This window comes from Spermophilus citellus, assembly GCF_964194105.1.
Source record: "Spermophilus citellus genome assembly, chromosome: 3".
NCBI classification, from domain to species: Eukaryota; Metazoa; Chordata; class Mammalia; order Rodentia; family Sciuridae; genus Spermophilus; species Spermophilus citellus.
In genome coordinates this window covers 4161190-4179109 of record NC_138184.1, presented here as the reverse complement: position 1 = coordinate 4179109, position 17920 = coordinate 4161190, and the positions used below count along the sequence as shown (strand labels likewise).

General features: G+C 54.2%; 2 protein-coding genes across 2 annotated transcripts in view; one reads left to right on the top strand and one right to left on the bottom strand.

The window, feature by feature from the left end:
- VAV1 (vav guanine nucleotide exchange factor 1) overlaps nucleotides 1-4434 on the bottom strand; it is a 49058-nt gene extending 44624 nt beyond the window's left edge. Inside the window, exon 1 of the mRNA XM_081283115.1 lies at nucleotides 4167-4434. Within this exon, the coding sequence (XP_081139241.1) occupies nucleotides 4167-4370 (204 nt within the window). The 5' untranslated portion in view covers nucleotides 4371-4434. The remainder of the gene's footprint in view (nucleotides 1-4166) is intronic.
- Nucleotides 4435-6727: 2293 nt separating this feature from the next.
- On the top strand, nucleotides 6728-17905 carry SH2D3A (SH2 domain containing 3A). The gene is made up of 10 exons (XM_081288291.1): nucleotides 6728-6785; nucleotides 10706-10842; nucleotides 12147-12496; nucleotides 12828-12904; nucleotides 14485-14963; nucleotides 15075-15190; nucleotides 15408-15582; nucleotides 15666-15777; nucleotides 16301-16486; nucleotides 17228-17905. The coding sequence occupies exons 2-10, from the start codon at nucleotides 10768-10770 to the stop codon at nucleotides 17386-17388; spliced, it is 1731 nt and encodes a 576-aa protein (XP_081144417.1). The 5' UTR covers nucleotides 6728-6785; nucleotides 10706-10767; the 3' UTR covers nucleotides 17389-17905.
- Nucleotides 17906-17920: the final 15 nt, after the last annotated feature.

The following is a 17920-nucleotide window of genomic DNA, read 5'->3' as shown; positions in this document are numbered from 1 at the left end:
AGGCCCGAGGACCACGTCGGGGTGGACACCCAGGGCTGGACAGCTCCCTCCCTAGGGCATCCTGAACCTCCTGGGGGCCGGGCAGCTTCCCACCTCCACCCCCTGAACACCTTCCAACCTGCAAGGAAGAGGACCTGCCCCAGGCCCACGCCTCACTCAAAAAAGCTAAAAAGTTGATCTGGTAGAAATAGAGAGGAGGGTGACTTCTAGAGACGGAAGGGGATGGGGTGGGGACTGGTTGGGACGGAGGCCCCAGGGCTCAGCTGGAACAAGCCCAGCTGTTCTACAGCACAGGGGCGACTGCAGTTTAAACCACCTATCCTGCATTTTATGAAGAATTACAGATTTGAATGCTCCAAACACAAAGTAAGAGTAACGGTAGAAAAATGGAAATGCTCATGACCCTGAGGGGGTCAGAGCAGATCGACTGCATCGTATCCCACCGTAATACGGTGCCTGTACCCCATAAATAAGCACGAGGATCACATGCCAATCCAAAAGTCAAAATAAAATTTTTAAAAAGTTCAAGGAACTGGAAAATACGTCTCCAAATTTTGCCAAATTCTGGGGACACGTGAGATGGGCGAAATCCCGCCTCCCCCCTGAGAACCCCCACCCCCAGCTGGCTCGCAGCCTCAGCCTCACACCCCACATCCTTTCCAGGAAGACCTCAGCCAGCTGGAGGGTGCCAGGCTCAGGCGGAGCGGCTCTGAACACCAGCACTGATCAGCACCCAGGGCCATCTGCATCCACGATTCAGATTCATAGACGGGAAACTGAGGCTGGGGAGAGGCGGAGCGGGAAGTGGTGGCGCAGGATTTGAATGCAGGTGTGGCTCCCCAAGCCACTGATCCCCAGACCTCTGCTCTTACTGACCCACCAGCTCCCTCCCCCACCCTGAGTAGCACTGTGTTTTGGTTTCTGGTACTTTGTGTTTTAGGGTTTTCTGCGGTGCTGGGGTTGGAACCCAGGGCCTCACACGCTAGGCCAGTATTCCACCGCTGAGCTACAGCCCCAGAGAAACATATTTTCTGTTGTTGTTTGAGATGGGGTCTCACTCTGTCGCCAGGCTGGCCTTGAACTCCTGGGCTCATGCAATCCTCCTGCCTTGACCACAGGCTTTCCTAGCTGCACCCCGACCCCGAGCCACTGGGTTCTGGGCCGGGGACCTGGGCAGCCCCTGCCCCCACCCGAGTCTGAGGAGCCCCACATCCTGGTGGTGCCATCCCCCAGTCCATCCCTTCCTCCGCACGTCCTCAGCCTTCAAATCCATCTCTGCAGACTCAGCCTCCAGGACAGAAGAGGAGCAACTGTGATGTCCAGGTCTCTGTGCTACCCGTCATAGCCACATCACTGGATCTCAGAGTGTCCCACCCCCTTCTGCAGCCTCACTCCCACCTGACCCACCTCACCACTCCCCCTAGCTGGGCCATCCCTGCCCGCCCTGCCTGGGGGCCTGTGTGTCTGTCTGCAGCTCCCTGTCCGTGTGGCCCGTTCCTTCACCCCACACTCCCAAGCCCCCTCCCTGCTTTCCTTTCTTCAGAACACTACCACCTCCTGACGATCCAGGCATGTCCCTGCTAGAAGGCAGGTGCCTCCATAACAGGGGTTTGCATGTCTAAGTCCCCCTGTCCCCAGCACCAAGAACAGGGCCGGGCATACACAGTGATTACTGGACGGATGGCTGACTAGTTGACTGAGGAGCCGGGCTTGGTGGTGCACAGCTGTTATCCCCGTCACTCAGGAGACTGAGGAGGAGGATGGCAAGTTCGATTCCAGCCTGGGCATCTTAGCAAGATCTTATCTCAAAATGAAAGCTAACAGGGGATGGGGGTGTAGCCTGGTGAGCCCCTGGGCTCAATCCCCAGTACCAAAATGAATGAATGAATGAATGAATGTTGTTAGGATGGAAAAATGGATGGGTAATTGAATCGATGGATGGGTGGATGGAAATCAAGTAGCTGGTCGGGTGAATGGATGGATGGATGGTTGTCTGGTTGGGTGGACGGATGGACGGCTGGTTGGGGGGGATGGGTGATGAATGCGATTTCTTTCCTCCTCCTTGGAAACAACTGTGCGAAGGAGAAGGGCCAGGAATGAGAAGCCGGAGGAATGGGGAGGCACCTCAGCCCAGCCTCCACACCTTTATTTGTGCCATTACCCCTGAGGCTCACCTTCCCATTTCCCACATCCTGTGGGCCAGGCATGGCTCTGCTTAAACTTGTTGACAGGCACCCAGAAACCAAGCGGTTGTTCCTCAAGGGCCGTAGGGGGGACCTCCCAGCTCCCCGCACACATCCCCACTGGGTACCAGGCACAGCAGGGACAGGAAGGCACAGAGCCCCCAGACTGGGAGGGTCAGGGTACCCCCTGCCCAGCCTGGGGCTGCACAGCTGGGCACAGGAAGCCAGACAAAGCCCAGCGCAAGCCCCTCTGACATCAAGCCTGACTCTGCCAGGCAAGGCCAACCCAGGGCCCTCAGCCCAGATCACAGGGCTGGGGGCACCTTTTCCTGGCCCTTTGAGTTCAAGTGCATTTTGAGGGCCAGAGCTGGTTTCCCAACTCGGCCTGGTATGGAGGACTGGGGCTGCCATTGGAGGGCAGCTGCTTCCCTAGGGATTAGTGCCATGATTGCTTGCCCTTCAGAAAATCGGCTTCGGTTAAGACACACATGAGGGGAAGTTCGTCCTTAAATCTACCTGCTTTCCCGGTCACCATTATTAAAGCACTACAGGGCACCTTGACTCCCTGCCAGGGCTGGGCCTGACAGATCTAGGGCTACTTTCTCATGCCCTGGAAGCTGGGGGGTGGGGGAGGTTTGGGAAATATAGGCAAATTTGGGCGGCCTTTGGCCGGAGGGACTGGCAGGAGAGGGCTCTGAGTTCCCTCTCCCTTTCAGGAAGGCCTGCCCAGTGGGGAAGGGCAATGCCCTGGCACCAAGGACACAGAGGAGAAGGCCCATGGCCCTGTCCCTAGGAAACCCCCCAGGAGTCCCCAGTGAACCCCACTGCCTGGACAATCACTCCCCCCTCTTCCAGTTACATGGTCCTCAGACAACCAGGAGGCCATGCCCCCGCTGGCCACAGCCCACCAGCCCAGCTGCTGGGGATAAGACTCTTACCCTGCAGTGAGGGCTGAGGGCCAGGCAGCAGCTCTCCCCCGAACCCCAGAGCAGGGTCACGATGCTCAGACCTAGGGCAAGGCCATGTCTCCCAGACTAGGGACAGGACCATGTCCCTAAGGCTCAGGACAGGACCAGGTCCCCCTGATCCATGGCAGAGTCATGTCCTCTGAGACCCCGGGCCAGAGATATGTACCCTCAGCTCCCTGAACAGAACCCATGTGCCCCCAGGCCCCAGGAAGGCTGGGCTCCTCAGCCCTGCACTGTCCCCTCTCCCAGGCAGCAGCATCCACTCAGCAACCATGGGGAAGCAGAGAAGGTACCAAAGAGACAGGACAGTCCTGCCACCACCCCCACCCCAACCACATTCAAATGGCGATTTGAATGTATTTCCTGAGCCCACGGGGGGCAATGCAGTCAGCCTACGTCCTGGAGCCTGGGCCCCTGCTCAAACCCCAGCAGAGAAAATACCCCGTCCTTCTAGGCCCCCAACCCCAGGAACTGGTCCCAGCGGTCAGGACCAAGGCCTGCCTCCATGTCCCCACGGGATGGGTACAGAGAGGAAGTCCAGGGCCCCGGGGCTGCAGCCCCCCACTAGACCTCACTGTCCCAGGCCCAGGCAGGAAGCCAAGGGGAAGGAAGATGTGAGGGGAAGGAAGGGGCCCGGGCCAGGGAGGAGGAGGCACATGTGGGGGAGAAGTCAGTGGGGGCCCCTCCCCCACAGCCAGGATCTGGGGGTCAACACAGGCGGAACCTCAGGCACCCTGGTGGCTACCCAGAGAGTTCCCAAGCCCCCCCACCCAGGACCCACCCGATGGTCCCAGGAGAGTCAGGTGGGGGCTGGAGGGTTAAGCCCCGATTGGCCATTCTCAGCTCGACTCAGGCCACCCACGCAGGGGACCTGCTACCCTCAGATGGGCCACCTGCTGGGCCGGCCCTGGCCTGGAACCAGAACCCCCCCACTTTGCTGGCCCTGATGCAGAGTGCTTAGCCCCTCCTGATCAGCCCAGGTCCCCCTATCCCGGCCAAAGCCAGGCGGCCTCACCTGAGACATCTGGGGGCGCAGGTTGACCTCTCGCAGGTTGATGGCCTGGGGCAGCAGGTTGTTGAGCAGCTGGCATAGGAGGACGCCATCCCGGAGGGCCTGCGCCAGCTCGCACACCTGGGCCCCCTCCCAGGTCACGCGGTGGCTGGGTGGCAGCACCCGGCACTGGATGAGCCAGTGGGTGCACTGGCGCCACAGCTCCATGGCGGCCGAGGCCTGGGCCCGGCTGCCCGTGCACGCTCGCTCGCGGCCTCCACCACCCACCCGCCCGCCCTCCCGCCTGTGGAGCGACAACTAGGGCTACCACTTCCTCTTCTGTGCCTCTAACTGTCACCCCGGAGGGGGTGGAGGAGGAGGTGGAGGAGGAGGAGCTGTAGGGCGGAGAGGGAGCACCTGCAGCTCAGCCCCTCCCCACCCGGTCCACGCGGGATTGGCCTCCCTGTCCACCTCCCTCTCAACACAGGCCTGGGCACCCGGGAGCAGGTAGCGCTGCAGGGCAACAATCCGGCTGGACTGTGAGGTCACTGCTTCCTCCTCATCCCACCCCCTTGCAATTAAGCAGTGCCACCTCTAACATGAATCCGAAATCCACCCACTTGTCACCTCTTCCTCTGCCTCCACCCCGGGTCGGCTCCTATCTACCCAGCCTGGATCAGTGCAGTCACCTTTGCCTGGACTCTGACTCCAGCCTTGAACTCTCAGAGACTGTCTTCCCTGCAACAGCCAGGGGGCGACCATGAGCACCTGATCCAGGGCACTGTCCCTCCTCTACCCTCTATGGCTCCCACTTTCCTCTGGGCAAAAGCTCAAGTCCTCTTTGAAGCCCAGAAGGCTCTGGGGGTCTTCCCAAACCTCCCCATTTCAAATCACAGCCTTCCCTCCATCCCATATCACCCTACATTAAGCTCGGATCACTACCCAACAAACCTGCTATTTATTATACAGTTTTCTCCTGTGTCTGTGGGTTACATATCCTTGGATTCAACCAACCACAGACTGAAAATGTCTCTACTGACCATGAGCAGGCTTTTTACTTGTCATTATTCTCTTTAAAAGACAAGTGTAACAACTATGTACACAGAATTGACATGGTAATCGGTATAGTAAGTCGTGCAGATATGAATTAAAGCATACTGCATGCTACACCTTTTATAGAAGGGACTGGGTCACCTGCAGATTTGCGAATCCTCAGGGGGCCTTGAAACACTCCCCGCAGTACTGAGAGATGACTGTGCTTATTTCTTCATTGTCTACTTGAGAATATGTGACTCTTTGCTTGCTGACCCCTCCCCCATCTAGCACTCAGCAGAAACACGAGCTCCATAAATACCCGTTGGCTGTATTAATAAATGATCGAAAGCTCTCTTGTCTCCGCCTCGCGTTTATTCCAAATTCTTTCTCACCACGGCCATGGCCACCACCCAAATGGAAGCTACTATCATCCTGTCCTTAGGGACTTGGAGAGTGCCATTCATTAATCCATTCGTTTAGCCCTTCTCTTGTCACCAGCTGAAATCATCTTCAGTGAGAGAACTATCTCACCCCATTCACCCCACCAGGCTATAAGTAGCACCCCCCTGCCCTCTCCATATGACTCGGCTCCCCCACTCCACGCGGGTCCCCAGGGGGCATGGGTACTTTGGGCCAACCTGGGTTGAAAGGGAGCTGCCGGGTTCTAATTCTTACAACCACTAGGAGGCGCTAGACTCCTTCCCTGCAGGGGCCCCCTGACCCTCTCACTACCCAAACCGCTGCGGAACCTGGAGACTTTCCTGTTATTGGTGGGGGTGGAAGGCAGAGGAGGGGAACTCTACCTGGAAATTCCCAATTTTGTGATCCTACAGACATCAAAACTTTCATCCCCAAGAATGCTTGGCTTTCTATGCGTCCGTTTTCTCCTCTGTAAAATGGGTCACCATTTACTTTCCCTGCACTCTCAATTATCGTGGAGATCAGAGATAGTGGGGCTGCAAAGATGAAAGCCTTCCACGCCTCCGGATTTGAATTCCGTCTCGACCACTCACACGACAGGACAATCTGGACAAATGTCTTAGCTCCCCTGTGCCTCAGTGTCTGCATCAAAAATTTGGGAACCTACCTCCCCCATCGAGTGACCTACTGAAACTTATGAGGTAGGACAGGCCAGCAGAAGTCTCGGTATACAGTAAGTGCTCAGTAAAAGTCGTGGTGGCTACTGCTTTCAAGACTTATTATGAACCGTTGAAAACTCACACTTTGAGCCTTTAATAGGCGTGGGCAGAGCGGCCTCTCTTGCCCACCCCTCACTTTCTCCACTCGTCCCACCACCTGGGCGCTTCCCCTCGTTTTGCCCCACAGTCCGGCCCGATTCCACGCGTGCTGTGTTTTCCCGGAAGTCTCTCCACAAAACCTGTCACCCACGCGGGGTCCTTTCGGGAACCCCAAGGGGGCAGTCTGGAGGAAGTGCACGCCTCTCTATGTCACAGCCGCGGCCACCCCCGGCCTCGGATCAGACCCAGACCGGGCGCCCCGCCCCTACCCGGAACCCTGGGGGCGGGGAAAGAAGCACCTCCCTTGGTCGCGCAGGTCACCGGGTGCACGGGTGCTCAGGGAGAGCCTGTTGGCAGCGGCGGGTCTAAGGTCTGTGCATTTGAAAATCATTCTAGTGGCCTGAGAACGGTGTGTGCGCGCTGAGTGGGCGTGGTCAGTCGGAAGAAGGAGGGGCTACATTTGAGGGGGCGGGGCCATTTGGAGAAGGGATTAGCGGAGTTCCCAAGGAGGCGGGGTCTACCGGAAAGAAATACCTTTGAAAAGGGGCGTGGTTAGCAAAGAACCGATCTAGGGGCGGGGCAGGGACGAGGGGCGGGGTGGGAGCCTGGGAGGTTACGTTTGGAGGCGGGGCGTGGTCCAGTGGGGCGGGGTCTAGAGAGGGCGTGGCCAGGTGGCCTGGCTAGGTTCCCATTAGGTGCGGTCTGGGGAGGCTAAGCCTAGTTGCAGTGCGCAGGGAGGGACCTGGAGCGGCTGATCCTCCTTAGACCTTCATGGATCGGGCCTAGGTAAGCCGGAGGCCCTGGACAGATCCAGGACTAGGGAATTTTGGAGGTGGAGAATCTTCTCATTCCAGGTACCGGCTTGCAGGGGGGATCTGGGGGCCTGTCCATGCGCGTCTGCATGGACTAGAGAGGGCATCCAGTGAGCAAGCGAGTGGGTCGCTGGGCGTCCCACGTGTCGGTGTAGCTGGGTGTACCTGCATGCGCTCTTCTGTGTTTCCTGTGCAACCCAGGAATCCTCTGATTCCACTTTCGCTGGAGCGATCCCAGATCGGGTCGCTCCACTTCCTGGTTTAAAACCCTTCCAAGGCTCCCATTTCATCGCACTGAGATTAAAATCCGGGTCGCACCGGCCCCTGTGCGGGCTCTCTCCGCCGGTCTCTCCCTGACCTCCTCGACTTCCACTCGGTTCCTTGCTCGATGCACTGCAGCCACATCAGCTCCTCCAGGGTGTGAAGTGTAAAAATAAAGATTCATCTCACTGCCAGGTCTTTGCACTTGCTGTACCTGCCACCCGGACGACTCCATATCTTTGCAGTGCTGCCTCCCTCTGTCCTGTGGTCTCAGCTCCTATGTCATCAACTCCTGACTTTGCTGCTTAAAGCAACCGGCCCCCTCCAGCCTTCTTTATCACATCTTCCTGTTTTATCACCCACATTGAATTCTCTTAGAAATTATCTTCATTCATTGTTTTCCTGCTGTGTCTTACCTATCCGTCTTTGTACTCTGGAGGGGAAGGCTGGGATTTGATCTCAGCATCTCCAGGGTCTAGAGAGGGCAAAGCGCACACTAAGTGCTCAATTCAAATGTAAGACCCCAGAGCCCTTGGCCCCCCTGTGTGGGTGTTGTGTGTGCTTGTGGCTGTCTCCTATATGTGGTGGCACTCCTGAGCTCAGCCCCTTTCCCCGTTCTACCCCCTTTCTCTCTCCCCCACCACCCAAATAAATTTTCTGAAAGGCAGGAGGATGATTTAGTTGGACTTTGACTGACCTGTGCCCACCTTGAAATCCCCAAAGTAACCTTGACTTGCGTGATCCACCTCCACTCCCACTAAGGGGGGCCTGAGGCAGAGGAGTTTGGGAGTTTGGAGTTGGGAGAGGAGAAGACCAAGGCCACAGAGCCTAGTCCATCTGACAAACAGGAAGTGGGCAGGTATTCAGAACACACCTGGCTTCAGGTATGCAGTGCCTGGAGCCAGCTCCCAGCCCAGCTGCCCTCCCCTAAAGCTGGCCAAGACTGATCTGGAAACTTCCTGCCCCTTCCTGGCCCACAGACCTCTGACTCAGGAAGCAGGAATCAGACCCCTCTGAGGCATTCACATGATGTTGAGGGGTGGGGGGATTAAGAAATAGACGCCCTTCCCTCCCACCCAAGGCAATTTTACCTCCCAACATTTGAGACACACTTGCCCAGGGGCCTGTGGAATGATTTTGAAGCTCCCAGAATGCCTTAGAACGAAGGAATGGATGGGCTCCAAAACACAAGAAGAAGCTGCAAACACAAAATTGCTACTCACTGATATTTCTCCAAATGTGTCCTCGCATTTAAAAAGTGCATGGGGTGTAGATCAGTAGTAGAACGCTTGCCTGGCAGGTGCAAGGCCCTGACTTCCATCCCCAGCATTGGGGAAAAAAAATGCTAAAAAGAGAAAAATAGCATCACATGCTAAAGGGATGAGTTAGATCTTCTCACATCCTGAGAAACCCCAGGACCGCTGCCCCAAAACAGTGCATGTTTGTAAATTCATCCCCCCTTCAGGGTTTTTCCACCCAGAGAGCCACCTGGTCGATACCCTCAAAATTCTCCCAGTCCTTACTGAATGAGCCCTCCCTGTCTACCTGTGGAAACTTCATCCTGCCTTCCGAACCTGCATCACATCCCACCTGGGTTTGTCTTTCCACCAGGTACTCCGTGACATCCTCCACCAAGGACAGGGGTTCCCATCTCTTTTGTCCACTTTGGGGGTCCAGTTCCTGGAACAGCACTTGGCACTGACACACAGGTCACTACCCACAAACACAAGTTCAGTGACTCGGTGAATTAAAAAAAAAATTTTCCCCATGCTGGGTGGGGATGGAGCCTGGAGACTTGTGCATGCCATCACTGAGCTGCACGCCCAGCCCCGTGAATCAAGTTTCTATGAAATGTGGTGGTATACAACAGCTTCATCTTTTTCACTTCAGAAAGATTATTTTCCACCAAGTGTGGGGGCTACGCCTGATCCCAGCTGTTTGGGAGGCCAAAGCAGGAGGATCTCAAGTCTGAGGCCAGCCTGAACAACTTAGCAAGACCCTCTCAAAACAAAAATAAAAGGGCTGGGAATGTAGCTCAGTGGCAGAATGTACCTAGGTTCAATCCCCAGTACTGAAAAAAATGTTATGTTCTATTTGAGAGTAATGCTTATGTTACATCTTCTCTCTTTGCAAGAATTCCATAGATGCATGACTACTTCCCTGGAGCTACAGAACTCCAAATTAAAGAAGTTACTTGAGGGGCTGGGGATGTGGCTCAAGGGGTAGCGCGCTCGCCTGGCATGCGTGTGGCCCGGGTTCGATCCTCAGCACCACATACCAACAAAGATGTTGTGTCCGCCGAGAACTAAAAAAAAAAATAAATATTAAAAACTCTCTCTCTCTCTCTCCCTTTAAAAAAAAAAAAGAAGTTACTTGAGGCAGACATTATATCATACAAAGTTATTAGTAGACAGAACTTATATATATATAAATTTTATATATACATTTTAAATATGTTATATATAATTAATTGTATATAATATGTAAATATAAAATATAACATATGATATAATATTATGCCTAATATACAGATGTTATATATTACAATAATACAATGTATTATATAATACATAAATATATAATAGATACAATACATATTCAGAAATATATATATGTATTTTTTTTTTTTTTTAGAGAGAGAGAGACAAAGACACAACATCTTTATTTGTACGTGGTGCTGAGGATCGAACCCAGGGCTGTGCGCATGCCAGGCAAGCGCGCTATTGCTTGAGCCACATCCCCAGCCCTAGAAATATATTTTATGTAATTCTATTTTTACATAATATGTAAACATTTAGAAGTAAATTTATGTAATGTTTATTTATAAATAGAATACATAAGTTACTCAAATCAGATTTTTATATACAACATATGTATATTAGTTTATTTTTATGTAGTAAATACTAAACATAAATTTATTTATATAATCTTGGACCAGGGATATGGCTCAGTAGTATAGCATGTATTTTGCATGCATAAGGCCCTGGATTCAATGCCCAGCAAAAATTGTGTGTTTGTGTGTGTGTGTGTGTAAAATCCAGCTATAAGTAGTTTGTTTAATTTAGAACAGAATAGATATATGATATATATATCATAGGTATTTACATTATACACACACACACACACACGTATATCTCATTACACAGTTGTACTTCAAGATGTGATAGAATGTGGGCTGTCATCTCCAAAAGCAGGGCTCATTATTTTCATTCTGCAGATGTGGAAGACCAAGCCTTGTTGAAAGTACAGAGCTCAACCCTGGCACCCTCTGCCCTCAAGATGTCTATGCAGGGGCCACTGAATGGAGAGGACCTCAACCACCAACCCTGGTACCATGGACTCCTATCCCGCCAGGTACCACTTCTGCAGGGTCTCGGCACTATCTGATGGGGAATCTCTCTTACCCTCCACTCAGGGTTGCCTGGATCCTGCCTAAGGGACTTAGTGCCCAGGTCTGTTGGGACTGGTGGCAGGGGCACTGTTATCTGTCATGAAGCTTGGCTGGCTGTGCACTATCACTTTCTTTATTTCAGTTTTCACCATCTTGGGATCATGTTGAGGATGGTGATGAAGACTGAAGAGGGTCTTAATGCCCTCCAAACTACCCCATCAGTTCTCTCTCTCTCCCTTGGAGCCCTGTCTCTCTCCTGGCATCTCCCTTTCAGTGCAAGGCTCGCACCTCCAACTCGGTGTCACATCCCCAGGAGGCCTGGGACTCTGAATGTCCAATGAGATTCTGGGAGATTTTTGGTTTTTAAACCCCCGTCCTGGAGCCAGACATCCTGGGTTCAAATCCCAGTACTCTGACGTATACATTCTATGTGATCTTGGGCAAGTTATTTGACCTTCCAGGGCCTGAGTTTCTCCATCTTGAGCATGGACATAATAAAACGTCCCACTTAGCCTTGTTACAAGGACTTGGTGAGTTAATACCATTTACACCAAAAGCAGTGCCAGACCCAGAGGAAGGGTTGTACGTGTGTCATGTATTTATTCCTCTGTCTTCAGCTTCCCTCTCCAGCTCCACTTTGCATCTCCCAGGGGTCCTGGCCCTCCCACCTTATTTTGACACCAGCCACCACCGTTAGCATAAGATTGCTCGGAAATGTATAAAGGAGAGGTTTAGGGGGACGGTGATCTGTAAGGATCCAGCGAACGGTTTTTCTTGAAGCCATATTTGCATGGCAAGCCCAGGGCATTCACCAAGTTTGAAGTTGCATGGGTCAGCTGGCTACACCAGAGTCTCAAGATGTCATCAGTTAAGAACAATCAACACTGTGAACTTGTTCATGTTGGTTGTTGAAGAGGGGGTACATGGAGCTCCATGGTCAGGACCCAAACCCATCCCTTGGCTTCACCTTCCTCTAGCAAGGTTTTACCAGTCAGGTCTGAACATTCCCCACAGAACTTCTGCCCACGTCCCATTGGCCCGCTCTTGCCACATGATGCTGGGCGCAGGGGAGCCTGGGAAATGTAGTTCAGTTGTGTGCCCACCATAAAAGGGGAAATGGTTTGATGTGAAACTACCCAATCTCTGCCTGGCACAGAAATTTCACGGGGGTGGCTTTCTGTGGGTGGAGAAGTGAAGGGAAGGCGTCACTGTTGACGACTGGTCTGGACTCATTCCTAAAACCCTGCCATCTGCCCTCCATCCTCAGAAGGCCGAAGCTCTTCTTCTGCAAGATGGCGACTTCCTAGTCCGTGCCTCTGGGTCCCGTGGGGGCCACCCTGTGATCTCCTGCCGCTGGCGGGGCTCCGTTCTACATTTCGAGGTGTTTCGTGTGGTCATGCGCCCCCGGCCAGGCCGACCAGCAGCTCTCTTTCAGTTGGAGGACGAGAGGTTCCCCAGCATGCCTGCCCTGGTTCTCAGTTACGTGACCGGCTGCCGCCCGCTGTCCCGGGCCACAGGGGCTGTGGCCTCCAGGCCTGTGATTCGGCAGGGGCCTCTGCGGCGCAGCTTTAGCGAGGATACACTTATGGACTGCCCAGTCCGCACAGAACATTTCAGGTACTCGCAGTCTCTCGGCTTCTTTGACAGCCCCCAACATCCTCCAGGTTTCTCCCTCTCACTTTTGTGGGGGTCTGTCCTGAGCATTGTGGGAAGTTGGGCAGCATCCCTGTCTTCTCTCTCCTGGAGGCCAGTAGAAACCCTGCCCTCTCTCCCTTGCTAAATATAATAACTAAGATGTCTTCACCGTTGCCTGTGTCCTCTGGAGGTAGGTCACCTTGCTGGTCCAGAAGCTTAGTTACAGAGTGACTGGATGCAGCTTTTCCAGGCATTGGCGGTGGCTGCCCTGCCTAGGCTGGGACTATAGTTCTCTCCTATCTCTGTCCCCCAGGGACAGGAAGTGGAGCAACAGTCAGCCTGCAGACTTGGAGCTCACAGGGGAGTCAAAAGAAGACCACTCTGGACCAGGTGAGTGTCATCCAGGGCAGCACATGGCTCACATTGGCTCTGCCATTCACCATCTGTGTGATCTAGGATGTGATTTCATCTCTTGGAGCCTCAACTTCTTGTTCTGGTAAATGGAGACAATAATGCTCCCAGTGTTGTCACCTACTTTGTAGGTGCTTAAAAATATGTATTTGTGATTATGCCAAGAAACTACATGTTCTTTCCATGGCTGACCCTTCTGACCATTCTTGTCAAATACCCTCTTCAGCGGAGATGATCCTCCTTTCACTTCCTGGAACCTCCCAGGCTAGTTACAGCTTCAGGACCTTTGTACTTGCTGTTCTCACCATTGACAGGATCATTCGTATTTCCCTAACCTTTTCTTGACTGGCCCCTTCTCATTCAACCCCAGTGCCTCAAAGTGGCTGACCATGACCATCTTATCTAAAGGAAGACTTGCCCTCATGACCCCTCATTTCTTGTTTGTCCTGTTTCCTCCCCCCATATTCAACATGAGCCCTCACCATATGCCAGACTCTGCCCTGAGTGCTAAGGTACATCAATGAGTAAAAAAGCCCAAGATTACCATCCAAGAGGGTCCATGTTCTATTAGAGAACAATGACCATGAACCACAAAGATAAGTCCACTGTGTATGCTTTGGGATAAAAATTAAAAGTAGTAAGGGTGATTGGATGTGTAGGGGTGGAGGTAGATTTTGCACCTTTAAATAGTTGTCAGGAAAGGCTCCACTGAGAAAGATTTTAGGGACAGGAAGGAAAGAAAAGTGTGGATGACTGGGGTTGAAAGTGACCCAGACAGAGAAATAGGCAATGCAAAGGCCCTGAGGTCAGAACAAGAGCTTGAACTGTTCCTTCAAACAAAGGAGATGAGTGACCTGAACAGTAGGAATAGGGAAAGGTCAGAGAGATCCTGGGGTTGAGATGAATGAAGACTTCCTCAGCCACTGTGTCAGAACTTTGACTCCTGGAGTGAGCTGGGACCCTTGGGGAGGCTTGGAGCCCCTAGAACAAAGCATTTTAAAATGCTTCGAAAATGCAGTCTCCTAAAATTCTTGGTATCATTTTAAGTACTAATAACCCCAGAGGTCAACATGCCACAAACTCACAAGGCATCATTTGGAAGTTTAATAAGTTCAGTTTTTGACACTTGTGTAGTTTTTTGAATTTTATATAATGTATTTTTATTTTTCATTTTGTTCAGTCCATGCTTACCATCTTCAATCACAAGGGCAAAAATGAAAAACTCAGATTTAAAATGTGGGGGCTTGGGTGTGGTTCAGTGGTAGACATTTGCCCAGTACGCATGAGGCTCTGGGTTCCATTCCCAGGCCCCCCCCCAAAAAAAAAAAAAAGAAATGAAAAAGTTAAATGTAGTTTTCAAACTATTGGTAAGTGTGGGTGGCCTTTATACTGGAGAAGTTGTTAAGGTACAAAACTGCACCCCAAGACAGGCTGGGATACTGTGTTATCCACTGAATGAGCAGATGAATCAGAAGGAAATCATGAATCTCCCACCTGCCCCCACCTTACCAGCTATCTTCTCAGTGTACTCCCATCATCCCCTCTTGTATGATCCCCAGGAACCTCTACTATGCCGATATCTGCCCTGCCCCGGACAGGCAGTGACCCCGTGTTGCCCAAGGCCCCCGCTCCCCTGGGGACTATTGCTGACAATCTCAGAGCCTCCGATGGCCAACTTCATGCTAAGGCACCAACCAAGCCCCTCCGGACACCCTCACTGGCGCTTACTGGAAGACCCCCGACCTACTGTGAGCTGGTGCCCCACGTGCCCAGTGCCCAGAGAATACCTCCTGGCCAAAGCTGTTTGGAGCCAGAGTCACCATGGTGGGAGGAGGAGGAGGAGGAAATGGTGAAGGAGGACAGATGTTTTGCAAGGCCACAGGACGAGGTCTCCTTTTGCCCCCCTCATACCCGATCTTGCCTGCTGGGTCCCCAGAATCGGCCCCTGGACCCCAAAGTCTTGTGTATTCTCCGTGGTTTGTTCCTGGACCACCATCCTGGGAGCACCGCCCTCCACTTGCTATTGGTGGACTGCCAGGTGAATCACCTGCACCCCCGCCCCCCACCGCCGGGGCGGGCTGAAGCCAGGCAGGGCCCAATGGAACCTATACTAGCTTCATGGAACTGACCTCCCAATTCCCTCCCAAAGGCTGCAGGCCTCCTAGGAGTGACCAAAATTCAGCGAACTGCCATGGGCGTCGCTTCGGGCCTGGAACTGCTCACGCTTCCCCATGGGCATCGCTTGAGGCTGGAACTGCTGGAGAGGTGATTCATCGACCTGGAACCTTGGTCCTGGAGGGGAAGTGGGTACGGGGGAGGTGCCCTGCACTTGCTGAGGGGAGCGATTCCCAGGCTCTCCAAACATTTCCCTATTCATGGCCTCCCAGGGGGGAAGAGATGGGCAGTGCCACCTCCAATCCCACTCACCCACGCATTACAAACCTCCCTACTGCCCCCAGACCCTTGTTCTCTGCCTCCGTAGGCTAGACACACTGGCACTGGCCGGGGCGCTGGCGGTGCTGGGCTGCTCTGGACCACTGGAGGAGCGCGCAGCCGCACTGAGAGGCCTGGTGGAGCTGGCTTTGGCGTTGCGGCCAGGGGCAGCAGGGGACCTGCCCGGGCTGGCTGCGGTCATGGGAGCCCTTCTCATGCCACAGGTGTGTGGGAAACGGATGGGGAGGTAGCTGTAGCGCAGGTAATGGAAACGGGAGAGGAGGCAGGCTCGGGTCTCTTTGCTTAGGTGTCCCGGCTGGAACACACGTGGCGCCACCTCCGACGGAGCCACACAGAGGTTGCGCTGGCCTTCGAGCAGGAGCTGAAGCCGCTGATGCGGGCGCTGGATGAGGGAGCAGGTAAGTGACTGTCTAGGATTAGACATCGCGCGGAGCTGGAGACCAACTTTAACTGGAATCTCAGCTGAGCCCTAGGCCCCGCCCCTACCCTAGACTCCTCCCCCTGCTCTAGCCCCGCCCCCTGGGCGAGACTGGGTCCTAGCCTTATCTTAGGCCCCGCCTCATTGGGGCTTCAGCCCTAAGCCCCGCCCCTGCCCTAAGCGTGGAGTGCTAGGCTCAATTCTATGTGTCTGTCCCCAAGCCTTGTCCTGCATTAGGTCCCATCTTGGTCCGTGTGGCATTCTATTTCGGTCCTAGACCCGGTCCCCCTCACCATCGGCCCCGCCTTCCACACTAGACTAGGCTCGGTCCAGGGCCCTTAGCCTCGGCCCTGTCCTAAGCCCCGCCTTGCCCTCGACCACGCCCTTGACCCAGTCCTCTCGGTAAAGCCCCGTAAAGCCTCGCTCTTGCTTCGGTCCTAGGCTCCACCCAACCCTAAACCCACACACCGCCCAAACCCAGATCAGACCCTACCCCTCCATAGGACCCTGCGACCCAGGCGAGGTGGCGCTGCCGCACTGGACGCCCGCGGTGCGCCTGCTGGAGGGCGAGGAGCTTGCGGGGCCGCTGGAGGAGGGCTGCGAGCGGCTGCTGCGGACCCTGCACGGTGCGCGTCAGATGGCCGGCGACGCGCCCAAGTTCCGCAAGGCGGCTGCCCAGCGCCTGCGAGGTGAGTGCTCGCTCCGCGCCTGGCCGCCAGGGGTCCCGACATCAGGGACACCCCTCAGAGTCTCAGTTGGATGCCTCCAATCTCACCTGTCCCAGGACAGGAGCGGGAGTTTGCACCCCAAGCTCGCACACCAATTAACAGTATTGACAGGAACGCCAAGTATGGCCTCGGCTCCGAAAGGGGCGGCCCCGCCTCTCCGAGCCACACCCACGGGGTCCTATTCCCAGTCTCCCACCTGGGACTACCAGGCCTCCGGGGACTCTCGACCCCCAAGAACGCCCAGCTTCCTTCCAAAGGACTCAGTTCTTCCACCTGGTAGAACACTCTCACGGCGCTCAGAGCCACCACTCCCTGCTATCCTGCGTTCCTCATCCGGACCATTCCCGCCTTCAAGGGTGATCTTCGCCCTTCCCTCTCTTAAGGTGGCCAACCTACCCTCAAGCTTGCAATGCAAGATGGCTCTGACCTCAAATTGCCTCAGGGTTGGCCCCAAGGTAGGGCTCCCTGAATCTTGTATTTGAAATAGGCCATCCCCAGGCGCCCTGGCTGAAAGAGCCTCTGAAAAGCCACCCCTCGGTCCGGCAAAGTACTAACCCTGCCCAGTTGCTCTACATACTGGAGCAGAGTCCTTTTGCTTGGTCGAAGTCTCAAGTTGAAAAAAATACCGATGCGGGGTGCGGGAAGGGCGAGGCAAGGCGGCCTTCCGGGCCCCACCCCCAGCCCACCTGACCCACTTTCCAGGATTCCAGCCTAACCCGGAACTGAGGGAGGCCCTGACCACTGGTTTCATGCGGAGGCTGCTCTGGGGGAGCCGGGGCGCCAGTGCGCCCCTATCAGAACGCCTGGAGAAGTTCCAACATGTGCTTAGCATCCTGTCGCAGCGTCTAGAGCCTGACCACTAAGACAAGGGACACCCTTCTTTACACCAGGACCCCAAACTTCCAGGGACCTCCAAGGAGACCAAGGAAGTTGCCTCAGGCGCCTCACAGCCTTGAGCAGTGGAAACTGGCTCCAGGCCTCACAAAAAGGCGGCAATCAAAGTTTGCAAAAATGCACAAGGATCCTGGGGTGGGGGTGCAGCAGCCTCCTGCCTCACCCTAGAAGACTGACCTAGGTAAACTGGAGGCCACGCTCCTGCCACACACATACACACCCCACAGCTGGGAACACCCAGAAAGCAGTGCCCGGTGGTGAACATTTGGCTTTTCTTGGTAAGAGTACTTGCAGATCTAGTATCAGGAGTTCAAATTCGACTGTACTTCTGAAAAGCTGTGTGACTTTCAGCAGATCATTTCACTTCTCTGTGCTGACCTTCAATTCAAAAGTGAAACTGTGTGCTTTCTAGGGTTTGTGGCTGAGATGAAAGCTTAATGTTCAAGTCAGATCATGGTGGAGAATGCCTGGCACACAGCAGGTACTCAATAAACCCTACCC